We start from the raw sequence: 27,480 nt of genomic DNA, 5'->3' as shown, positions 1-27,480 counted from the left end.
TTACAGTTAGTAGTGCCAGTTAAATCAACTAAAACCACATTGCGATTACTGTCTCTTAGTACTGAATATGAAATATATGTTGCTGGAAGAACAAAGATAAATGGTATAGGAGACAAGTCCAATGTTATCAGGGTTAAGACAGGTAGGTAGAAGATACTTATGTTATTAGGGTTAAGACAGGTAGGTAGAAGATACTTATGTTATCAGGGTTAAGACAGGTAGGTAGAAGATACTTATGCTATTAGGGTTAAGACAGGTAGGTAGAAGATACTTACCAATGTTATCAGAGTTCAGACAGGTAGGTAAAAGATACTTATGTTATCAGGGTTAAGACAGGTAGGTAGAAGATACTTACTTATGTTATCAGGGTTAACATAAGTAGATAGAAGATACTTATGTTATCAGAGTTAAGACAGGTAGGTAGAAGATACTTATGTTATCAGGGTTAAGACAGGTAGGTAGAAGATACTTACTTACATCTTGTATAGGAGGCAAGTCCAATGTTATCAGGGTTAAGACAGGTAGTTAGAAGATACTTACCTATGTTATCAGGGTTAAGACAGGTAGGTAGAAGATACTTACCTATGTTATCAGGGTTAAGACAGGTAGGTAGAAGATACTTACTAACATCTTGTATAGGAGACAAGTCCAATGTTATCAGGGTTAAGACAGGTAGGTAGAAGATACTTACTTATGTTATCAGGGTTAACATAAGTAGGTAGAAGATACTTATGTTATCAGGGTTAAGACAGGTAGGTAGAAGATACTTATGTTATCAGAGTTAAGACAGGTAGGTAGAAGATAATTACCTATGTTATCAGGGTTAAGACAGGTAGGTAGAAGATACCTACCTATGTTATCAGGGTTAAGACAGGTAGGTAGAAGATACTTACTTACATCTTTTATATTAATATACTTTATTCTGCTATGAATGAGTTTCCACAAGGCAAAAAGTAAAAGGGTTAATGAATAAATTTGGAACTGCTACCCATATTTTACAAACTTATTAATCAAAAAATTAAAGTGTGCTTTCAAAAAAATATGTAACAAGATGAATTGTTCTCTTTAGTGAAATAAAAAGTAACAGACAATAAGAAAAAGAAGAAAATGGGCCAGCACAGAAATTATTTATCACTTTTCATATTTCCTTCCAAAGGGGCAAGAGTGCCTACTCCATAGATTTTTCTTCTATAATTCCAGTGGCATTTTCTATTTGTGTCTTAAAAATTAACAATTTACCATATCTTCTATGATTTTTTTTTGCTCCTTGGTGAGTTTCCTATCATGAGGTGCCATGTTGCCTAGTAAAGCACTTGTTGTTTAGCTGAGGGGAATAACAGTAAATCCAAACTTACATGCACATGTAGGGAGAATGTAATATCAAAAACAAAATAGGAGCAAACTTCATTTCTTAAAAGATAGACAGAAAGTAACAAAAGACAAATTAATTTATGTAAAAAAGAAGATGTGGTATGATTGCCAATGAGACAACTATCCACAAAAGACCAAAATGACACAGACATTAACAACTATAGACCAGTTTCATGGAGGGTCATGTCATCGCCATTTTGCTAGCTCATGATCACACATGGCAAAGTACTGTAAGTTGTATATAGTCATACTTAGATATATGTAAGTTGTTGTGACTTGAAATTATAGCTCCAACTATCTGAGGCTATTGTCATGCATGTGAAAATGTTAAATGTTGCCTTTTTCATTCTACCCTTTATTACCCTGGTATTTTTAATGTTAAGTTCTTAAGTATTCCTATTCATTTGAATTTTAATAATAAAAGGTTTTATTTAGGACAAAGTCCAGCTTAAAAACAGTACATAAAGACATAGAACTGAAATTTTCACATGTTTAATGATTATAATAAAAACTTTAAAACCGTATTACCATACATTTCAGCACAAATACTATCTACAAAAACTTTTTGGTACAGTATACAGAAATTTCCTATGTGCCTTAAATGTTCTTACAAATTTTATTCCATGTTTTTATATTTTTTTATGCATGAATTAACAAGTTTGAAATTAATGGAGGGAATATTTGACATTAAAATGAAATCTTAATCATCTTATGGTAACCTCACTTTCTGCTATACTGAATGTCATACAAAATCTTCTTTTTTTCAGATAGTAAAGTTCATGTCACAGATAGGAGGGACGAGGGTGAGCAAGGTATGTTTGTGGATCCACTATTGTCAATAACCTTTAAAAATGTTTAAAAACCAGAATCAGATCAGGTTTGTCAAATCTAAAATATGTGGAACTATATACATGTATGTTCATGCATATGGCAGAGCAAAATGGGTCATTGTCCATATCTAGTTTCTTGTTAAAGGCTTTATATATATGGTGATACATCAGTTTATGTTTTGTATCTCATAAATGCTAAAACATTAGAAATACATTTTGATTGTGTTTTTTAGTTCCTCATTATAACATGCTAAAAGATATATATAAAGCATATATAAGGGTAATTTTATTCTATTAAAAATTTCTAATAAATGAAAGGAGTAGGTCCAGTAAGACCCTTTGTTGGCCCTAATTAAAGCAGTTTTACAAAATTGTTAAAATGTTAACTTTTAGTTATTTATTGCACAGTAGAATGCTTCTGCTACAAAAATATGGGCTGTTTTTATACGCTCGTCAAAATTTTGACGGGACGTATTATGGTATACAAATTTCCGGTGTCTGTCCGGCGTAAACATGTCGCACCGTAACTTGAGAACGACTTATCCAAATTTCATGAAACTTAACATAGTTGTTTCTTATGATGGTCAAATGATCTGTATATTTTTTGGTGAAAATAAGATTAAAACTTTTTGAGTTACCTCACTTTGTAACTAAAACAGGGGTGTGTTTTTTTCACATGTCGCGCTGTATCTCAAAAACGATTCTTGATTATGGCTTAAAACTTTAAACACTTCTTAGTTATATTAATCTTAATATCTGTATACTTTTTGGTGATGATTCAAAATTTTATTTTTGAGTTATTGAGTATTTTGTAAAAAAGGGGGAGGGTTTTTTTACATGTCGCACCATATCTCAAAAACGATTTTTGATTATTGCTTAAAACTTTACACATGTCTTTGTTATATTAATCTAAAGATCTGAAAACTTTTTGGTGATGATTCAAAATTTCATTTTTGAGTTATTGAGTATTTTGTAAAAAAGGGGGAGGTTTTTTTTTACATGTTGTGCCGTATCTCAAAAACAATTTATGATTATTGCTTAAAACTTTACACACTTCTTTGTTATATTAATCTAAAGATCTGTATACTTTTTGGTGATGATTTAAAACTTTATTTTGGAGTTATTGAGTATTTTGTTAAACAGGGGAGTTGTTTTTTTAAATGTCGCGCCTTATCTCAAAAATAATTTATGATTATTGCTTAAAACTTTACACACTTCTTTGTTTCTATTAATCTAAAGATCTGTATACTTTTTGGTTTTGATTCAAAATTTTATTTTAGTGATATTTAGTTTTTTGTAAAAAAAAAAACAGGGTTGGGGGTTTTACATGTCCCGCCGTGTCTCAAAAACAATATATGGTTATTGCTTAAAACTTTCTCAGAAACTATTTATGATTATTGCATAAAACTTCCACACAAGACGTCGGGCGTATCATGCGCTCATGGCGCAGCTGTTTATTGACAATACTATGCACATATATCAGGTACTACCACCATTAAGTCATGCCAAATTACTGAAATCTTCACAATTATAGCATTTTAGTTAAATTTTAGATGGTTTTCGTGTGAAACGAAAGTGGCCGCATTCATGTTCATCCTTAATATTAAAATGTAAGTTGTATTTTATGATAATACATACCATATATAAAGATTGAGGATGAACAAGGATGCGGCCACTTTCATCATTGACAAAACAGTCTGAAAAGTGACTTTTTTCATCATTTTTGGTAGATTTTCATATTTGAGCTTGAATCGGTTCGTTTTTAATGACTAAATCAGTTAAAATCTTTCACATAAACTGATTGATTCAAATGAAATAGACACTTAAGTGTTTAAAAAGAGGTCAAAATCTTTTGTCAGATGAACCTGACATTTGAGGCCAAAATCGGTTCGAACCGAACCGACTCCTTTATGTTTGGATAACATGCTGCTTTATAGTGTCAAATGAAAGGATATATCATTGATAAAATTTTAAATAAGTCTCCAGTAAAATATTTCTTTGTTTTCAGTAGATTCTGGAAGTAGTGGTGGTGTGTTAGCTGCAGTAATTATCATCATACTGGTCTTGGTGGGAGCTGCAGTTGCTGGTGTTCTATATTACAGGTAACAGGACATGTACTATAAATATTTTACAGCTGGTTATTGATCCACTGATGTTGGTGTAGAATTTATATATTAATAGGAAACAATATTTTGGTATTCCAGAGAACCTTTCAAATAAGTCCATGTTTGAATGTTATTTATATTTTATATTTTGATTATTATCATTAAGAGTGTAGGCAGTTAAGGCAATAACAGTAAAAATTAACTAAAACAAATGTCAGACATGAGGGTTAATACAATGTGTGGTATCAGAAACACAATATCATGAATAACTTACAATATACCTAAAGTAAATGTTTTTCTTGCAACATGACATTATGCAGATTAGGGATAAGTCTTTCCAAGCATGACTGATTTTGAAACATGTATCATCAAGTATAAAAATAAATGCTGTCATTTTAAGTCATTTATTTTTCTCTGTTTTACTTTCAGGAGAAGGAATCGTCATAGATTTTCTGAAGCTGTTACTTTTGAGAATCCACAATACGGTTCAGCTCATGACTCGCAAATAAAGGTCAATATTTTAAACATAATACTTTTATAAGGCTATTCTGTTAGATATTCAATTATAGAATTAAAAGTTAAGAATAATTATATTGGATATGAGATATGATATTATACAACTACCCACCCCTAGTCTGGCCCTGGACCACTTGACACTCATGCCTGCTAACTACCCACCCCTAGACCACTCGACACTCATGCCTGCTAACTACCCACCCCTAGACCACTCAACACTCATGCCTGCTAACTACCCACCCCTAGACCACTCGACACTCATGCCTGCTAACTACCCACTCCTAGACCACTCGACACTCATGCCTGCTAACTACCCACTCCTAGACCACTCGACACTCATGCCTGCTAACTACCCACTCCTAGACCACTTGACACTCATGCCAGCTAACTACCCACTCCTAGACCCCTTGACACTCATGCCTGCTAACTACCCACCCCTAGACCACTTGACACTCATGCCTGCTAACTACCCACTCCTAGACCACTCAACACTCATGCCTGCTAACTACCCACCCCTAGACCACTTGACACTCATGCCTGCTAACTACCCACTCCTAGACCACTCAACACTCATGCCTGCTAACTACCCACTCCTAGACCACTCGACACTCATGCCTGCTAACTACCCACTCCTAGACAACTCGACACTCATGCCTGCTAACTGCCCACCCCTAGACCACTCGACACTCATGCCTGCTAACTGCCCACCCCTACACCACTCGACACTCATGCCTGCTAACTACCCACTCCTAGACCACTTGACACTCATGCCTGCTAACTACCCACTCCTAGACCACTCGACACTCATGCCTGCTAACTACCCACTCCTAGACCACTCGACACTCATGCCTGCTAACTACCCACCCCTAGACCACTTGACACTCATGCCTGCTAACTACCCACTCCTAGACCACTCAACACTCATGCCTGCTAACTACCCACTCCTAGACCACTCAACACTCATGCCTGCTAACTACCCACTCCTAGACCACTTGACACTCATGCCAGCTAACTACCCACTCCTAGACCACTTGACACTCATGCCTGCTAACTACCCACCCCTAGACCACTTGACACTCATGCCTGCTAACTACCCACTCCTAGACCACTCGACACTCATGCCTGCTAACTACCCACTCCTATTCTTGACACTCATGCCTGCTAACTACCCACCCTAGACCACTCGACACTCATGCCTGCTAACTACCCACTCCTAGACCACTCGACACTCATGCCTGCTAACTACCCACCCCTAGACCACTTGACACTCATGCCTGCTAACTACCCACTCCTAGACCACTCGACACTCATGCCTGCTAACTACCCACTCCTAGACCACTCAACACTCATGCCTGCTAACTACCCACTCCTAGACCACTTGACACTCATGCCAGCTAACTACCCACTCCTAGACCACTTGACACTCATGCCTGCTAACTACCCACCCCTAGACCACTTGACACTCATGCCTGCTAACTACCCACTCCTAGACCACTCGACACTCATGCCTGCTAACTACCCACTCCTATTCTTGACACTCATGCCTGCTAACTACCCACCCTAGACCACTCGACACTCATGCCTGCTAACTACCCACTCCTAGACCACTCGACACTCATGCCTGTTAACTACCCACCCTAGACCACTCGACACTCATGCCTGCTAACTACCCACTCCTAGACCACTCGACACTCATGCCTGCTAACTACCCACTCCTAGACCACTCGACACTCATGCCTGCTAACTACCCACTCCTAGACCACTCGACACTCATGCCTGCTAACTACCCACTCCTAGACCACTCAACACTCATGCCTGCTAACTACCCACTCTAGACCACTCGACACTCATGCCAGCTAACTACCCACTCCTAGACCACTTGACACTCATGCCTGCTAACTACCCACCCCTAGACCACTTGACACTCATGCCTGCTAACTGCCCACTCCTAGACCACTCGACACTCATGCCTGCTAACTGACCACCCCTAGACCACTCGACACTCATGCCTGCTAACTGACCACCCCTAGACCACTCGACACTCATGCCTGCTAACTACCCACCCTAGACCACTCGACACTCATGCCTGCTAACTACCCACTCCTAGACCACTCGACACTCATGCCTGCTAACTACCCACTCCTAGACCACTCGACACTCATGCCTGCTAACTGCCCACCCCTAGACCACTCGACACTCATGCCTGCTAACTACCCACTCCTAGACCACTCGACACTCATGCCTGCTAACTACCCACCCCTAGACCACTCGACACTCATGCCTGCTAACTACCCACCCCTAGACCACTCGACACTCATGCCTGCTAACTGCCCACCCCTAGACCACTCAACACTCATGCCTGCTAACTACCCACTCCTAGACCACTCGACACTCATGCCTGCTAACTACCCACTCCTAGACAACTCGACACTCATGCCTGCTAACTGCCCACCCCTAGACCACTCAACACTCATGCCTGCTAACTACCCACTCCTAGACCACTCGACACTCATGCCTGCTAACTACCCACTCCTAGACAACTCGACACTCATGCCTGCTAACTGCCCACCCCTAGACCACTCAACACTCATGCCTGCTAACTACCCACTCCTAGACCACTCGACACTCATGCCTGCTAACTACCCACTCCTAGACAACTCGACACTCATGCCAGCTAACTGTTACTATTTGCAGAGAATAATATAAACATGAAGAAGTAAGTATATTTAAATGAAAAAAAATTTGAGGGCCCCTTTAAAGGTTTTGTAGGACTATGAGAGACATCTTGCACATAAAAACCTCATAGGCATTTTGAAATGTTGTCAGGTATAGACAATGTATATAAACATATGCAGGTAGCAAGTAACACAATCTCATTCTGTACACTTTATTTTATCACAACAAATTATGTAAAAATATTGAATGGAAATTATCAGCCATTTCCAAGTTGTTATATATTTGATCAAAATAGTTGACATTCCTATGGTAAGGTAATATTTACCATGAATGAATAAATTAAATTCTTATTGTACTTGGATATGACAAATCTAACTACATATTTAGACTTTGGATATTGGACCATAATAGGTAAAAGTCCAATATTGTTCTGTGTCAAAACACTATGCTGTGTCAAATATTTAATCACATTCTAAATTTACCAAGCTTGAATGTTATGTCCATACATGCCCCAAATGTTCAGGGTTTGACCTTTATCATCTAATCACTACCCAGCATAGCATTTTACTTTTCTTGAAATGTCATATACATTAAGGATGTACTTGGGTGAGGTTTTGGAATTTGTGTCAAATGTTCGGACTCCTTGGTGTTTTTCCATACAATACAATGTAAAATATTTTGCCCCATAACACCCAATTATTTTTTCATATAAGACTTAATAGCTCATGAAAGGTCATTTACCAAAATTTTAAAAGATTCTTAATTTTTTTTCTTTTGTTTTGAGACCTAATAATACCAATGTAAATATAAGGTAAAAGTCTGAGTCAGCCATTTCCCGCCATATTTTAAAACTCAAATATCTCGAAAAAGGAGGTCCATGGCCTATCAATATTTTTAGCTTATTTTTATCCTTAATTGATGCTCTACCAGATTTAAGTATCAATTTTAACTTCTTAATTTATTAATTTTCGACTTACCTCACCTAAGTACATCCTTAAGTAGTTTTAAAGTAATTTATTGAATGTGTATTTCAGATATCGGGACTACCAACAGATTCGACTGAAGACAATCCGTTTGGATATTCTACTCTTCAGGAAGAAAGAGAATTCAATTCTCCTATGTTAGATGTGGATCATGTTGAGTTTAAACCAAGAAAATAGTTATTCCAGAAGATCTGTTTCATTTGAAAGGTTCTGTGATCCTATACAACAGTTAACTCATTGCGTTTGTACGACATTATAAAGTGTCACAAAATTCCCATCATGTGTTTGTACGACATGATAACATGTCACATAATTCCCACAATGTGTTTGTACAACATGATAACGTGTCACATAATTCCCACCAAACATCATATCACATCATTTGTAAATTGTTACATCTCACCAACATACAATCAAATTTTGTTTTTGATTATATATTTTTCTAACATAACTTTAGCATGTTTCTATAAAAATTGGATAACAAATATGAGACAGATTTCTATAGCCCTTTCCTCCATTGACATTTACTTGATTGGCATAGGATTTTTTCAATAAAAAAAAATCATCAGGTTTAAAGTATTAATGCATTGCAAAAAGGAATATTTCATCAATGGAATTCCGGTCAGATATTCTCTTGAATATCCTTTTTATATTAGAGACAAATTTTAATAAGTCTGATACTGATTTTGTAGATCAGATGTTTCAACTGAGGCACTACACAGGCGTCAAAAGGGGTCGTTATGGAGTAATGGGGTGGTGTCAAAAAGCATCATTATGGAGGAAAAGGTTAATTGATGTGAACATGCTAAAAGTATTTTGTATTATTAAAAAAAATAACATTCCTGAATTCTTGTCTTGAAGTATCCCAATTTAATTCTATTATAAGTAATAAAAAAAAATAGAAATTAGTTTCAAAATGCTGTTTATTGAAGCATACCATTCACTTTTAAAATATTTTAATATTGACAAGGAGATTATTTAACTCATTAAATTTAAAAAAAACATTTTCTTTATTAAATATGATTATCAAATTTTAGGCTCCTGAAATAGTTGTCTATTGGCAATCATACCACATCTTATTTTTATACTGACATTCTTAATATAGGAACTAGGTTTATTATTATTTTTGTACATCATTTCAAGTTCTATTGATACTGTTCTTTGTTAAGTCATGGTTGTGGGCATTCTAGTTTTTAGGTTTTCTTTTACATATAGTGCAATTATTAGTTTAAAGTAATATTGTTGTTTTTTGTAACTTAATTATATCAGTTTTATATTAATTTGAATCTCAAGTGCTAAGTAAATATGATAACCTTTTGCTCAAAGCTTTATACAATGTGTATAAACAGCATAAACTGGAGGGAAAATGGTATTCAAATGATATTGTCATGGAAACCAATGTTTTAATCTGCTACTTTTCAGACCATGACCAAAGATTTGTAGTGCTAGAAACAAGTATTTCTGATCAGAACAATAGGACAAATGTGCCCTCTTATTATAATTTCATTAGGGTTTTTTAGTGATTCCAAGTCTGCTTTTATTTGATACTCAAATTACCCAAATATTTTACTTATTTAGTTTAAAATCTATCCTACCTTTTTGTATGTTCTTTGTCACAAATTAGTGAAGCCATACCTGTAGAGAGGCATCAATAACATTTAAATTAATGTGTACTTTCCAAACATTTATACTTCTGTATGTATCAAAAGTTTTTGACAAGTTATTTGGAAGTTAGAGCTTTTGTGAGAGACTGTTTAATAGATTTTAATTTTGACAATTTTCATGTCATCTTATGTAATTGTGCCATTGAAAATCAGAAAATAAGCAAGCATGACGTTGCTTCACACAAAATTGAGCATTTTTCATTTATATATTTTTTAATTTTAAAACTAAGAAATTAACATTAAGGTGGTACCTAATACTACAGGGAGATAACTCTATAAAATCAGCTAAACGTTTTAATTACGTTATGTTGTTAATAGAATATTAAGCTTCTCAATGATCAAAATTAGTGTTTGTCAAACTGCTATATAACCAGTGTAATTTTTCTGATAAAACGGTTGGTTTAAATTTTTTGAAATGTTTATATTTTTGTCAAAGGGTCAAAGTAAGTATTTTGTAAAAAATTTATGAAAATTAAACGAGCCAAATAAATTTTAGTCAAGGTGTTGGGTACCACCTTAAGTCTCTTTTTATGTTGTTGTAACTTTGACCCCTTTATCTGAACACCTTTCAAAATCTGCAAAAGAAATTGAAGTTCAGTTTACTCAGAAATGTTAGTTTTTCTATTAAAAACAGGTTCTAGATTTGCGTCACATTATTTTTTATTTTTTTTTAGATTTGTTGAAAGTGAGAAACATTCCATCCATTGTTAACATTTTGGGACCATATTATGTGATTAAAGTTTATTTTTCACCCATGATTGAAGTGGATTTAAATTAAATAGTTTTATCAACATTAATAATTGAGGAAAATAGTTGTATCATGTATGAAGTACACAGAGATCAAATAATATATGTCAGACTTGTTATGAACTTTATTTTTAGAAGTTGGTAGACAACATCCAATCTTTAATTACTGTAAACCAACTTATTTTCGCGGATACTTTATTTCGTGTTTAGCACTTTCTTACCCGTTTAGGGGCGATTTAATTTCGCGATTCTTAAATTTTCCTGATGAATATTGTAAAATTGAATCATGTACTATTCAAATTTAACCCAAATAAACTTTGACATATTACTCATTGCTGGGCCTATGCATTTACATTGTTAATTTCCTTTTATAACAATCCTTCAAGAAATATTGTTGTAAATGTGCTGACTATGCAGTTTTCCATAGAATTAACATTTGTAAGTGACATAACTCCTGTAATAGTATTTGATTTGCACTGATGTTTGATTTTTGATTTTTGAAATAATCTCGGGCATTGATATAAACCTCTAAATTTCATAACAATCCCACAACAAATTAGCCTTGAGATTTGTTACAAAGAAAATATTTGTTAGGGACTGATGTTAATAACTTGAAAATGTTAAACAAGCATACACACTCCTTTCTTTTTGAAGACGTTATAACAAATATCTTATCAAAATATCATAAAAGACTACATTTTTATTATCAAAAATACATGCAATGCAAAAAGCTTTAACAAATATTTAATAAAATCAAAAGTTGTCTTTCAACATATTATACTTGCTCATTATTCATCAATTTCTTCTTACATTGCTTTGCTTCCTAGTAAACTGCATTTGAATACTGTGGATTTATTTATTTTTCTTAATTGAGTGAAACAAAAAATTAGATTTTCAGGTTTTGTATTACACAAAAAGAAAATTTGTACTTCCTTAAACGATAAATTCAGGTTCAACACATACCCATTATATCCATGACGATTGGTATCCAATGAATTATAATGAATCCACAGCATCTGATTATGTTTGAGAGCAGAAAATGTTTGCTATGTATAAAATATATGCAATAGATGTAACACTTTTACTTTTGCAGTCTTTTTTCTAAACATACCTCATTTTATAGACATATTTTTATTTATAATGTCAATTTCTAGACGGGTTGGTTAATATATTCTGGTTGTGTTATTTTTGCCATTTGATATTAACAGTAACTGTAAAGTGAAAGGGATTTTTTCTCAAGCCTATATGACTTTTATTTTTTCATCTCTCATCCAAAAGGACTTAGAAAAACTGTTTTTTTGTTCCAACAATGTATAAGTTTATTATAAGTTAGTTTAAGGGGTCCTTTAGTTGTCGACGATAATTGGTATGCAGTTTCAAAAGAATTTGCACATCACATAGATAGAGAGATTATTCAACCACACACTCTCAGGCTTGGTCTTTTGCAAAAATTTGTGATAAGGTCAATTTAAGATGAACAACTAATGGTATATGATATTATTGTATAGCAATATAATATTTCCCACAGAAGGTAACCAAAACTTAGCATGCAATAAATTCCAATATTGCACTAGTGCAATAAATCTTCAAAATTCACGACGTCATCAACAACAAAATCTTAGTTTAAAACAAATTTTACTTTAAAACATTATATTGCTATACAATATAAAAGTTATTGCATGAATATTGGGGAATATTGTCCCTCTTAGAACATATATTGCACTGGCATGCTCGTGCAATATAAACTTCTACTCGGGACAATATTACCCAATATTCATGCAATAACCCTATATTATTGTCTGGTATTCAGGTGTATTAGCATTTGCATATCTTATTTCCATTTAAACTATATGGCCCTGACCCTCAGTCATGATTTCTTGTTTAACTTCTGAATAGTTAAAATCATATTGTAGGTTTGTCATTTTACTTTCATTATTTGCATCATGATATAAAAAAAAATACATACAGGTAAGACATATCTCAGTGTCAACTGTTTATGTTTTGTTGGGTTGCTGTATCATTGATAAACACTTAACATTTTCTTCATCATGGAGAAATAAAGATTCTTTTTTACATTTTAAGTAGTATTGCATGACACATTGTTTAAAACTGATTTCTTTCCTATTATTTGAAAAAAAAGGATGTATAATATTCATACAACGGGGAAAAAAATCAGAGTGAAAAATAACATTAAAACAAATTCAAATAATTTAATTTTGGATGTAATGCGTCTTCTGATTGGCTGACGTTATTTTTTTATCAGCCCATAGACATAATTTAGTCATGTGACCGTGACATCATCAATGTTGTATCATAGTTTTCTATGGTTTAAAACGAAATTTAGAATTAAATTATAAGAAATGAGTGTATATTTTTGCTGTCTATTCTAAATAACATAAAAAAATGTGGTGCATACTGTTTCTCTTTAATTATCATTTTTCAAAAGATATATCTAGTGTACAAGCTTAAGTTATTTCATATAAACATATTCAATGATTAACATCCATGTGATATCCTTTGTAAAAATTAATCATGTACTATTCAAATTTAACCCCAATAAACTTTGACATATTACTCATTGCTGGGCCTATGCATTTACATTGTTAATTTCCTTTTATAACAATCCTTCAAGAAATGTTGTTGTAAATGTGCTGACTATGCAGTTTTCCATAGAATTAACATTTGTAAGTGACATAACTCCTGTAATAGTATTTGATTGGCACTGATGTTTAATTTTTGTCGAGCCTGCAACTTTTGTTGCAGAAAGCTGGCCATAGGGATAGTGATCCAGCGGCAGTGTTAGCTCACTTCTTAAAAGCTTTATAGTTTATAAGGTAGAAGACCTGGACGCTTCATACTTTATATATAGATGCCTCATGTTACTAACTTTCCGTCAGTCACATGTCCAATGTCCTTGACCTCATTTTCATGGTTCAGTGACTACTTGAAAAAAAAGTTCAGATTTTTTGTAATGTTAAATTCTCTCTTATTATAAGTAATTGGATAACTATATTTGGTATGTGTGTACCTTGCAAGGTCCTCATGCCTGTCAGGTCGTTTTCACTTGACCTCGACCTCATTTCATGGATCAGTGAACAAGATTAGTTTTCATGGTCAAGTCCATATCTCAGATACTATAAGCAATAGGTCTAGTATATTGGGTGTATGAAAGGACTGTAAGGTGTACATGTCCAACTGGCAGGTGTCATCTGACCTTGACCTCATTTTCATGGTTCAGTGGTTATAGTTAAGTTTTTGTGTTTTGGTCTGTTTTTCTTGTACTATATGCAATTGGTCTACTTTAATTGGTGTATGAAATGATTTGTAAGGTGTACATGTCTATCTGACAGGTGTCATCTGACCTTCACCTCATTTTCATGGTTCAGTGGTCAAAGTTAAGTTTTTAGCTCACCTGGCCCGAAGGGCCAAGTGAGCTTTTCTCATCACTTGGCGTCCGGCGTCCGGCGTCGTCGTCCGTCGTCCGTCGTCGTCCGTCGTCGTTAACTTTTACAAAAATCTTCTCCTCTGAAACTACTGGGCCAAATCAAACCAAACTTGGCCACAATCATCATTGGGGTATCTAGTTTAAAAAATGTGTGGCGTGACCCGGTCAACCAACCAAGATGGCCGCCACGGCTAAAAATAGAACATAGGGGTAAAATGCAGTTTTTGGCTTATAACTCACAAACCAAAGCATTTAGAGCAAATCTGACATGGGGTAAAAATGTTTATCAGGTCAAGATCTATCTGCCCTGAAATTTTCAGATGAATCGGTCAATCGGTTGTTGGGTTGCTGCCCCTGAATTGGTAATTTTGAAGAAATTTTACTGTTTTTGGTTATTATCTTGAATATTATTATAGTTTGAGATAAACTGTAAACAGCAATAATGTTCAGCAAAGTAAGATCTACAAATAAGTCAACATGACCAAAATGGTCAGTTGACCCGTTTAGGAGTTATTGCCCTTTATAGTCAATTTTTAACCATTTTTCGTTAATTAAAGTAATCTTTTACAAAAATCTTCTCCTCTGAAACTACTTGGCCAAATTAATCCAAACTTGGCCACAATCATCTTTGGGGTATCTAGTTTAAAAAATGTGTGGCGTGACCTGGTCAACCAACCAAGATGGCCGCCACGGCTAAAAATAGAACAAAGGGGTAAAATGCAGTTTTTGGCTTATAACTCAAAAACCAAAGCATTTTGAGGAAATCTGACATGGGATAAAAATGTTTATCAGGTCAAGAACTATCTGCCCTGAAATTTTCAGATGAATCGGTCAATCGGTTGTTGGGTTGCTGCCCCTGAATTGGTAATTTTGAGGAAATTTTGCTGTTTTTGGTTATTATCTTGAATATTATTATAGATAGAGATAAATTGTAAACAGCAATAATGTTCAGCAAAGTAAGATCTACAAATAAGTCAACATGACCAAAATGGTCAGTTGACCCCTTTAGGAGTTATTGCCCTTTATAGTCAATCTTTAACCATTTTTCATAAATCTAAGTAATCTTTTACAAAATCTCCACTGAAACTACTAGCCACAATCATCTTTGGGGTATCTAGTTTGAAAAATGTGTCCGATGACCTGGCCATTCAACCAAGATGGCCGCCACGGCTAAAAATAGAACATAGGGGTAAAATGCAGTTTTTTGCTTATAACTATGAAACCAAAGCATCTAGAGCAAATCTGACAAGAAGTTAAATTGTTAATCAAGTCAATATCTATCTGCCCTGAATTTTTCAGATGAATTGGACAACTGGTTGTTGGGTTGCTGCCCTCCAATTGGTAATTTTTAAAGAAATTTTGCCGTTTTTGGTTATCTTGAATACTTTTATAGATAGCGATAAACTGTAAACAGCAATAATGTTCAGCAAAGTAAGATCTACAAATAAGTCAACTTGACCTAAATGATCAATTGACCCCTTAAGGAGTTATTGCCCTTTATAGTCAATTTTTAACAATTTTCATTAATTTGGTAAATTTATGTAAATTTTTACCAAATATCGTTCTCTGTTACTAATGGGCAAAGTTCATGATAGATATAATTGTAAGAAGCAAAATCGTTCAGTAAAGTAAGAACTTCAAACACATCACCATCACCAAAATACAATTTTGTCATGAATCCATTTGTGTCCTTTGTTTAATATGCACATAGACCAAGGTGAGCGACACAGGCTCTTTAGAGCCTCTAGTTTAGTTTTGGTCTATTTTTCTTATACTTTATGCATTAGGTCAACTATATTTGGGGTATGGACATATTTTATGATCTATATGACGGTTACACAGGTTTTATTTGACCTTGACCTCATTTTCAGGGTCCATTGCTAAGTTTTAAAAGTGTTTGTGTTTTGGTCTGTTTTTCTTTATTTATAAGCAATAAGTCAACTATATTTGTTGTATTAGAGAATTGTTAGCTGTACATGTCTGCCTGGCATGGTTCATCTGACCTTGACCTCATTTTTATGGTTCTTTGATAAATGTTTCATTTTTTTGGTTAATTTTGAGTTTATGTGACAGTTGTAATAAAGCTTTATATTTAGGTCTATCAAGATAGTATCAAGGATAAGTAAAGAAGGCGAGACATTTCAGTGTGTGCACTCTTGTTGAAATAATCTCGGGCTTTGCTGATATAAACCTCTAACAATCCCACAATAAATTAGCCTTGAAATTTGTTACAAAGAAAATATTTGTTAGGCACTGATGTTAATTACTTGAAAATGTTAAACAAGCACACACACTCCTTTCTTTTTGAAGATTTTAAAACAAATAGTTTATCAAAATATAAATCTAAATAACATAAAAAATGTGGTGCATACTGTTAAAAACCCGCTACGTGCATTATTCAGTGTGCACAAAAAAAATTATGTTATTTCTTCATAGACAGAAAAAATCTTACTGTCATTCCTTAAATAATTAAAAAAGTGACTTTCTTTGGAATGAGGAAAATTTTGTTTCAAGTAATCATGAAGAAACATTGATTTTTTTCATTGATATTTAGGTTTTGGTTTGTAAATGTGGAATCATTGAGAATGTTGGTTTTCCCGTTTGAATGGTTTTGAACTAGTAATTTTGGGGCTATTTATAGCTGTTTGTTCGATGTGAGCCAAGGCTCTGTGTTGAAGGCCGTACATTTACCTATAATGGTTTACCTTAATAAATTGTTATTTGAATGGAGAGTTGTCTCATTGGCACTCACACCACATCTTCCTATATCTATAGTAAAGGTGTAGAAGCATAATATGATTTTTTTTTAATATTAAAACATCCTTGTATTGTTATTTTGTATAAGAGTCTCTCCATTATCACATATCTAATGTTAATTCAGTATGAAATAGCAGATCTGTTGTATATTCTTATTGTTTTGTATAGATTTTGTTAACATCATTTCACAATGTTTATATCTTTATTTTCTGAAAGAGAATTTTGTTGACTTTCTTAGATCTGTACAATAAATATTACATGGATTTGTTTTATATGTCATTTTCGGAATTGTACTGATTTTAAGAGGACTAATGATCATATTGAATAATATGTATGATGTATTACTTTTGCCTCATGTCGTTCAGTAGAACTGCGGCGGCGGTGGCGTTAGCCAACTTTTTAAAAGCTTTATATTTTAGAATTAAGAGGATCAGTGAAAAAGGTTAAGTTTTGGTGTTCAAGTCCATATCTCAGATACTATAAGCAATATTTCTAGTATATTTGGTGTATGGAAGGATTGTAAGGTGTACATGTCCAACTGGCAGGCGTCATCTGACCTTGACCTCATTTTCATGGTTCAGTAGTCAAAGTTAAGTTTTTAAGTTTTGGTCATTTTATCTTATATTATATGCCAAAGGTCAACTATATTTGGTGTATGGAAATATATTATGATCTATATGTCAGTCCCGCAGGTTTTATTTGACCATTACATCAATTTCAAGGTGCATTGCACAGTATTCAGTTTTTTTGTTTTGGTCTATTTTTCTTAAACTATAAGTAATTGGTCAACTATATTTGTTGTATGGAAGCATTGTTAGCTGTACATGTCTGCCTGGCATGGTTCATCTGACCTTGAACTCATTTTCATGGTTATTGGTCTTTGTTGAGCTATCTTGGTTAATGTTAAGTTTATGTGACAGTTGTAATAAAGCTTTATACTTAGGACTATCAACATAATATCAATGATTAGAAAAGAAGGTGAGAAATTTCAGTGTGTGCACTCTTGTTTGTGTATTGGTCTGTTTTTCTCATACTTTATGCAATAGATCTACTATATTTGTTGTATGGAATGATTGTAAAAGAAGAGGGACGAAAGATACCAAAGGGAAAGTCAAACTCATAAATCTAAAAGAAACTGATAACACCATGGCTAAAAATGAAAAAGACAAACAGAAAAACAATAGTACACATGATATAACATAGAAAACTAAAGAATAAACAACACAAACCACACCAAAAACTAGGGGTGATCTCAGGTGCTCCAGAAGGGTAAGCAGATCCTGCTCCACATGTGGCACCCGGTGCATGTCTAGCTGGCAGATGTCATAGACCTTGACCTCATTTTCATGGTTGAGTGGTCAAAGTTAAGTTTTGAGTTTTGGTCTTTTTATCTAATACTATATGCCATAGGTCAACTATATTTGGTGTATGGAAATATTTTATGCTCTATATGTCAGTCGCACAGGTTTTATTTTGCCTCGACCTCGTTTTCACGGTTCATTGCTCAGAGTTAAGTTTTTGTGTTTTGGTCTATTTTTCTTAAACTATAAGTAATAGGTAAACTATATTTTTTTTATGGAAGCATTGTTAGCTGTACATGTCTGCCTGGCATGGTTCATCTGACTTTGACCTCATTTCCATGGTTCATTGTTCTTTGTTTAGTTATCTTAGTTAATGTTAAGTTTATGTGACAGTTGAAATAAAGCTTTATACTTAGGACTATCAACATGATATCAATGATTAGTAAAGAAGGCGAGCGTTTCAGCATGGGCACTCTTGTTTCATCTAAACACACTTTCAATTTTTAAGTAATTGATGCCAAAAGTCCTTTGAAATATAAATGTAAACTTCAAAGATTCAAATCAGCAAAATCTCAACCAAATTAAAAAAATAAGTGCTGATTGAATGTTTTAATTAGAGTAATACTGATTGAGTATTACTGTTAGAAAATAATATTGAAAAGCAAAATATAAAGCACTGTTGAGACTGCATTTCTCAACTTTCAAAAGTTTAAAATATGTGATGCTTAAATGCTTGTTTGGAAAGTAATGTCTGCAAGAAATGATATTGGAAATCAATATGTGACCATTTTTCCTCAAATATTTTTCTCCTGAATCTTATTACTCTTATATCAAAGGTTTGCATAGAAAATATCTTGCCGAAAAATATAAATTTGAGGGAGTAGTAAAATAATTCATTAGCAGAGGTTTTTTTCCTCTGCATTTTAAAGAATAGATTGCAAATTTTAAAAATATTATTTAATGACTAATTGAAGTTGGCCAAGCAACTACTGTAACCAAATTCTAAACCCATCCTCAGTATGCGTAGGTGAAGCATTTGCAATTTGACCTCAACCTTATTTCCTGGAACATTATTAAGATGAAAGCTTTGTGATAAGGTTCATTTCTCAGTAGCAGTAAGCAGTAGGGCAACTATATTTTGTTGTATGGAATAATTGTAAGGTGTTCATTATGTCTGTCTGATGGGTGGGTATCAGTTGTCATTGTCCGCATTTTCATGACCACAAGTCAATCTTAAGGTTTTTGTTTTAGTCTTTTTAAATCACCATTCTTAAGGAACTGTGAGCTTTAGCCATCTCTTGGCTTCCGTCTTCGTCTTCCGTCTAGTGTCAACTATTTCAAACATCTTCTCCTCTGAAACTACTGAACCAATTCAAACCAAACTTAAGCTGAATGATCCTTATGGTATATAGAATAAAGTTTGTGTTTTATTTTCTGTTTCTTCAAAAAACATAGCCGCCATGGCTAAAAATAGAACATAGGGATAAAATGCAGTTTTGGGCTTACATCTCAAAAACGAAGGCAGTTAGAGCGAATCTGACAAGAGGTAAAAGCGTTTACAAGGTAATGTTCTATAAGCCCTGAAAATTTTTCAGATGAATCTAATAACCCATTGTTGGGTTGCTATCACTAAATTGGTAATTTTAAGGAAATTTTGCATTTTTTTTTGGTTATTATCTTGATCTATAAATAAGTTTTATATGACCAAAATTGTCAATTGACAACTGAAAGAGTTATTGCCCTTTATAGACAATTTTAAACAAATTTTTTATCATATTTTCAAACTTTAAAAAATCTTCTCCTTTGAAACTACTGAACCAATTCCAACCAAACTTAATTTGAATTGAAATGATTTTTGCTATGTTTTTGTAATCTTGAATTGATTAACGAAATGCATACCTGCCAACATTTCAAAATGCCAATGGGGGTTCAACGTGCAAGATGGCTGTCATAATCCTACAAAACCTTTAAAGGGGTCTTCAAAACTGCATTTTCAAACAGTTATTAATATACATTAAACCAAAAAAATTTAACTACGATGAAATTGGACACTTAAACTCTTAAACGAATGATGAATTCCAAAAAAAGTGAAGGTGAGCGATTCAGCCTCTTGAGAGCCTCTTGTTTTATTATAAAATACTGTATGCAACTGGTCAACTACATTTGATGTATGGAATGATTGTGAGGTTTGAGTGTCTGTCTGGTAGTATCAATTATCATTGACCTCATTTTCATGGTTCATTAGTCAGTGTATAGTATATGGATGATGGTAAATGATTACATGTTTGTCTTGGCATGGTTCATTTGATCTTGACGTCACTTTAATGGTTCACTGGTTAATATTTGTATTTCCTGGTTAAGTCAGTCTTTTACATATCATAAACAAAAGGTCAACTACGTTTGGTTCATGGAATGATTGTGAAGTGTACATGTTTGTCTGACAAATTTCATTTGTCTGTCTGCCAGGGCTCATCTGACTTTGACCTTGCAACTATCGGTCATCGGCAACATTATGTTAATGTGATAATTGTAATGTATCAAACATGAGATATAGTTACCAAGTCAAAAATTGAGATTTGGAAACTTTTGCTCTCATTTCCGGATATGTTTTATCGACATTTGTATTTCGGTCGTTTTCGGTGTTATTTTGGTGATAAGGCTACATATAGAACAGTTGATAACTTTGCACCTTAGTGAACACCCTTTTCTTGTGTAAATTTGTCTGACATGCCATTGTTTCATTTAACTTTCACGATTACGTTCCTGTACATATTTCGTAGAAATATATTCAACAATTTCATCATGATGCATCTTGATATTTTTGTTAAAAGGATTTTGTGATGTAGTTTGTCAAAAGTTTTCTTAAAGTCTAAATTTAATAAAATGAGTTTTTTAGGATGCCAGTGTTAAACTTTGCAGCAGCATACACAATAAAGGCATTTTTTAATGACGATGTGTTTTCAGCCTCTTTTTAGCTTACTTTGAATTTGAGTAATTTAGGTTCTAACCTATCTTTTAAGATATCTTCTATCAGGGTAGAACAGGTATTAGTTACTGTAATCCCTCCATGATTCTGGGGATGTAATCTATGTCTTCAACTCTTGTGTACAGTTCTAACTATTCCTTCTTTGGTTTCTTATGGCAGATTTTCATCCTTAGTATATGGTTCACTTTTTGTACTATGTACGCTAAAAGTTGATTTAGTTTTGGTTTGAAATGCACTGCTGATAGTTCATCATGGCCAGTTGTCAGTGCATTAACTTCTTGTACTTTCTGCACTTCTAGGACATTAGTATCGTCAATTTCTATATTTCATCCCATTTCCAGTTCTTGTATTTTTTTTATCTCTATCACCTTAATTTTTGTCCGTACTAAAGTTTTGTTGAAGGTTAAATATGTCCAGTTTTATATATAGGTTTTCAAAATAAAACTTTCATCCACTCATCATTAGCTCTGGATTAATTCTTCAGAAGCCAAAAAATACCATAGTTTCAGGTGAAACGTTTTTACATTTTCTTTAGACCTTTCAAAGTTTGTAGAGTTATTTTGAGATGTCTTCAATATTTTATCAGTTTACTTTACGTGTCTTCTTCATTCTTCTGTATTTGTTATTGTCCAACTTATCATTCTTCCATTCTAAAAGAGCTAATTTTTACACTGATTTTACTTTGATCGTTTCACTCTAGTAAGGTATATATTGCTTATCAGCACTATGAAGAAAATCTACTAGTTTCCAGTTTTCTCTAGACGCATTTTCTAGGTTAACAGTATCTATATTAGCCACATATTCTCTGATTGCTTCCGGATTTTTCTCCTTATCATATCTGGCCTTTTTATAATTTCAAAGACCAAGACTACTCTGCGAGCTTTTTATTTACCCAGTTTTAACGGCTATCAAAAGTATATGATCGGAAATATTCAGAGGATTTCGATCTTCTATCTTAACTGTTTTACGGTGTAAAGTTGACATCACAAGGCTATAATCAACCGATGAGGACACCACTCTATTATGATGATAAAATGTTGGAACTTTTGGATTATTATCTGTAAAACATAAGCCAATGAAGCACATAAAACGTTTATCTCCTGGTCTATTGTCCAACAGCAGGGATTTAAATTGAGAATGGAAATGGAGAGTGTATCGAAGAGGCAACAACCCGACCAACGAGCCCAAAAAAATAGGTTCTGCAATACAGCGAGAAAATCCCGCAACCGAAAGCGTGCTTCAGCTGGCTCTAAACAAAACTATGCACTAGTTCAGTGATAATGGACGTCATACTAAAATTCTAAATATATAAAAGAAACTAAAATTAAAAAGCGTACAAGACTAACAAAAACAAGAGATTAGATTTCAACCCCTATACCTCTAGCCAGTGTAGAAAAAACCCATCATTACGGACAGTAAAACTCAGTTTAAAGGAAGTCCGATGTCATAATAGGTAACAAAAGAAACTAAGCAAGATGACAATGATACATAAATGAACAAATGACTACTAGCAGTTACTGACATGACAGTATCATAAATGAAAATAACATTACTGGGATGGAGAGGTGTCTCATTGGCACTCATACCACATCTTCTTATATCATTTCACCTGTAATTTACCTATTATTTACCTGTAAAAAAATCGCGCAAATGAAAAAAAAATCGGCCCAAAGGGTCGATATGGTTATTATCTTGAATATTATTTTAGATAGAGATAAACTGTAAACAGCAATAATGTAAGACCTACAAATAAGTTAACATGAGCAACATGGTCAATTAACGCCTTTAAGGAGTTATTGCCCTTTATAGTCAATTTTAAACAATTTTCATAAATTTTGGTAATTTTTTACAAAATATTATCAACTGTAACCTACTGGGTCAAGGTAAATTAATTATATATGGCGATATTTGTAAGCAGCAAGAATGTTCAGTAAAGTACGATCTACAAACACATCACCATCACCAAAACACAATTTTGTCATGAATCCATCTGTTTCCTTTGTATTCGAATTTTAAATTGCATGAATTTAATGAGCAATGACTGGCGTCCAGAATATATGAACCAACACATTTGACTTATGTAAAAATGACAATACTGTTCGGCGAAAGTCGCAAAACGCTACCCGTCCTCAAGTACCAGACAAAATAAGTTACTGGTAATTTCAAAACCAGAGGAGAAAACCAAAAGACAGGATAGCGCCTGACGTCTGAGTAAATAGTAGAATGGGGCTGAATAGTGAAATATGAGTTTTAGATAAATAAAATCCTTAAGTAATGGACATAGAGAAGTTTTCTCTTGTACACACACTCCATTATCGGGAATATTAGAGTATAAACCGGAAGCACGGGGAGAAATTTTATTATCTCCACACGGCATTAAAGACAAACTGTAAAAATAGAATAAGAATAGAAATGGGGAATGTGTCAAGTAGACAACAACCAGAATGGGGCATGCATGTCCCCAACACAATATGAATTGGTACCCTGTGTGATTGTACGTTTCTGTTATCTCTTCTTTTTGCGAGATAATGTCAAAATAAAGTTCATCACCATGTTCATTATGAGACGACATGTTATATAATTATCATCAATAAGACATTATCGGTATTTTGAAATTTCAAAAGTTAAAACAAATACGATTATTGACATCAGATGAAAATCTTACAATTCTGTCAATGTCTTTTCTCCAAAAGACAGCACTGCAATCGTATCCTCTATTCTTTACAAGTATCTCTATTTAAATCATACCTTATACTTATCACACCAATAGAACAAATGTTCTTGTATTAATAGTACGTCAGAAATTCTTTTTCAACCATTTACAAGATATAGTTGATTTGATAGAACATTCTGCACATTAAGCGTTCAGATTATGAACTAACGTGTCAAGCCTTACTGTGTCACAAAATATGACGTTGAACTTTATCCCTAGTAGCCATAATTGGTTCTTTGACTGAATCGCACATTTGTTTATCAGATTTTTTTTTCTACAATCAGGCTAAGTTTGTTAATAATTATCAAAGGTACCAGGAATATAATTTAGTACGCCAGACGCGCGTTTCGTCTACATAAGACTCATCAGCGACGCTCGAATCAAAATATTTATAAAGCCAAACAAGTATAAAGTTGAAGAGCATTGAGGATTCAAAATTTTAAAAAGTTGTGCCAAATACGGCTAAGGTAATCTATACCTGGAATAAGAAAATCCTTAGTTTTTCGAAAATTCAAAGATTTGTAAACAGGAAATTTATAAAAATGACCATATTATGGATATTCATGTCAACACATAAGTGTTGCCTACTTGGCTGTTGATATCCTCGGGGACGAAACGTCCACCAGCAGTGGCATAGACCCAGTGGTGTAAATACTTATCAAAGGTACCAGGATTATAATTTAGTACGCCAGACGCGCGTTCGTCTACATAAGACTCATCAGTGACGCTCAAATCAAAATATTTATAAAGCAAAACAAGTATAAAGTTGAAGAGCATTGAGGATCCAAAATTCTAAAAAGTTGTGCCAAATACGGCTTAGGTAATCTATACCTGGAATAAAAAAATCCTTAGTTTTTCGAAAATTCAAAGATTTGTAAACAGGAGATTTATAAAAATGACCATATTATTGATATTCATGTCAACAGAGAAGTGTTGACTACTTGGCTGGTGATACTCTCGGGGACGAAACGTCCACCGTGGCATCGACCGTTACATCGACAGAGTTTTCTGTAGTGGTATTGTTTTTATCAAACTCTCTGTTTTCATCTATTAGAATACAAGTGGTACAGTTTTTGACTGCTCAGTTTATATGTTGCCTTTGTCGAAAAGGTTTGCTTGTTGTGTGAGGTTGCTGACTAAACAATTGTTGATTTTGGTAAATAACGGCATGATTTTCTTGTTGATGACTATTTTGTTGACTATATAAATATTAGTTTCAAATTTTCTGTGGTTTGTATTAAACATTCGCATGCTGATGGCTATATACAGGAGCCATTGTTTGGAGCTGTTGTTATTGACCTATCAGTAACAGGTGATGCTGTTGTTATTGGCCGATGAAAAACAGGCTGTGCTGTTGTTATTGACCGATGAATAAAAGGTGATGCCGTTATTATGGGCCGATTAAAAACAAGCCGTACTGCTGTTTATGGCTGGTAATACACTAATGGTTCTGTTGTATTGAATTTTTGCTATACAGATGACACTGTACTGGTTATATGTTGTGACATACAACCCATATTTGCCTTCTGTTCTGTTAATTCTAGGTGAAGTGTCATATTCAGTTGATGGATAGTGAATTTATGCTGCTTTTTGTTTATCTTCAATATGTCTAGACGAGACTTAATTGTAGCGTTAAATTGGCGTAGTCTGCTATTCAGAGTACATGTATCTATGAACATGTTGAGGTTGATTAAGGTATTTGTTGATAGTGAAAATTATCTGAAGCAATAATTTGATAATTAAAGTGTTTTGATGACCTTATGTGCATCTAAAAACAACGTTGTCATTTTGTTTTAATAAAGAAAATATTTGTGAAAAAATATGTGCCTTACTACAGCTACGCCCCTACAATGACAGTTATAATTAACACGAGGTATAAATCAGATCGTTGGTTTTCTCTTTTCGCATTAACATGTCAGGAATATTTATTGCTGACTATACGGTATGGGTTTTGGCTCATTTATTTTGTTAGTCCGTATTGTGACCTATATTTGCTTAAGTCAGTCCACTCCATTTAGACTCAGGTTGATAGTTGTCTCATTGGCAATCATTTTACATTCCCGTATTTTGCATAACTTAGATTATGTATAATTTGTGACTTGGTCAACTCAAAAATAACGTTGTTCTGCCCATTAGTTAGTCATAATGGCTTATGCATCAATGCAATCCTGTATACTTTTAAGGAATTACTTATTTCATGACAAATTAATTATTTGGAAATCTTTGGACCATTGGTACAATTAATTAAAAAAAATCCTTTACTTTATCAAATATGTTGTCAAAGAATATATTCTTGGTGTCTATCTACATTTATTCTACAAGCATAACATGAGCAAATAATTTCTAAAGATCTTGATTGTAGTTTGGGAAAGTTTGGTACCAATTTAAAAGTTTGATGATAGAATCCTATTTTGTCATGTTTTTTTTGACTATATACGGTAATACAGAGTAAATCACGTATAGATGTTTGATAGATGTTTTATTTCACCTTCTATGGAGGTAATAATTTGAATGCTAGTCTTGCTTCCGAAATAGTTCTATCTGCATCATGATTTCCCTCAAAACATATTGTAGATATAAAATGATCAACAATGAAAGAGAAACACACTGTAGCACTTTATTCTGTATACTATACATATCATCTCATAATACTTTTTCAATACAGAAACAATTTTGTTTTCGTGGAAAATTCCACAGTTTCATGATGATTCGTTTGTTTATATGACAGTTACGACTTTTACAGAAAACTTGCACAATATTAGCACAATTTGTAAGTAATGTAAGAAATCAATTTGAAACAACCTCACAAATATAACGTTGTTCCTTGCCACAGTCTGTATCCTCGTATTTATAATCTTCAGCCGGATTTAAGGATAAGCAATCTTCAAAGGCCTCCAAACCATCCAATTGAGAGACAAAACCCCAGTCCAAATACGTTATTTCCTTTCCATCCTTTCCAATAAATTTACCTTCTTCAGCTTTATCTGTACCGTCAATATAAAAATGTTCACTAACTGCAAAATACAGAATGGAAGGAAATAAAAACAATTCTTCGAATTAAGATGATACTAAGATTGAACTGATGTTTATAATAGTTCTTTATTCTTTATATTTTTCGATGGACACATGATGACTTTCGCAACCACTTGGTGTACTACTCGTCTGATTGAAGTTACCTTTTTTAGACAGAACATCATTTACTATCAAATTACCCTCATAAGAACTTAGAAAAGGGTTTATATTCGAATTTACAACAGCTTGAAGGGGTCATTTTACGATTTCCTACGTATCTTATCGGTGCTCATTACTATGAAAATCATGTTTTTAGTGTATCAAGTATTTCTTTTTTTTTTACGATTTTCAACAAAATTTTGAATATCCAACCG

General features: G+C 33.7%; 3 protein-coding genes across 4 annotated transcripts in view; 2 read left to right on the top strand and 1 right to left on the bottom strand.

Moving 5' to 3' along the window:
• LOC134724601 (Ig-like and fibronectin type-III domain-containing protein 2) overlaps positions 1–9,450 on the top strand; it is an 89,703-nt gene extending 80,253 nt beyond the window's left edge. Inside the window, exons 35-39 of one of the 2 annotated variants that reach the window (XM_063587721.1) lie at positions 7–142; positions 2,139–2,183; positions 4,213–4,303; positions 4,736–4,817; positions 8,533–9,450. In XM_063587721.1, coding sequence (XP_063443791.1) covers positions 7–142; positions 2,139–2,183; positions 4,213–4,303; positions 4,736–4,817; positions 8,533–8,658 — 480 coding nt within the window. In that variant the 3' untranslated portion in view covers positions 8,659–9,450. Of the gene's footprint in view, positions 1–6; positions 143–2,138; positions 2,184–4,209; positions 4,304–4,735; positions 4,818–8,532 lie in introns of both variants that reach the window. The other variant, XM_063587720.1, reaches the window with a different exon arrangement.
• The window catches only part of LOC134724603 (prostaglandin reductase-3-like), a 219,608-nt gene that overhangs the window by 108,242 nt on the left and 83,886 nt on the right, over positions 1–27,480 (top strand). The window lies entirely within an intron of this gene.
• The window catches only part of LOC134726811 (alpha-N-acetylgalactosamine-specific lectin-like), a 29,071-nt gene continuing 28,288 nt past the window's right edge, over positions 26,698–27,480 (bottom strand). Inside the window, exon 4 of the mRNA XM_063591222.1 lies at positions 26,698–27,108. Within this exon, the coding sequence (XP_063447292.1) occupies positions 26,882–27,108 (227 nt within the window). The 3' untranslated portion in view covers positions 26,698–26,881. The remainder of the gene's footprint in view (positions 27,109–27,480) is intronic.

Source organism: Mytilus trossulus, chromosome 7 (assembly GCF_036588685.1).
Source record: "Mytilus trossulus isolate FHL-02 chromosome 7, PNRI_Mtr1.1.1.hap1, whole genome shotgun sequence".
Classification (NCBI taxonomy): Eukaryota; Metazoa; Mollusca; class Bivalvia; order Mytilida; family Mytilidae; genus Mytilus; species Mytilus trossulus.
Note: the sequence above shows the minus strand (reverse complement) of the source record. Positions and strands in the feature narration are given on the sequence as shown.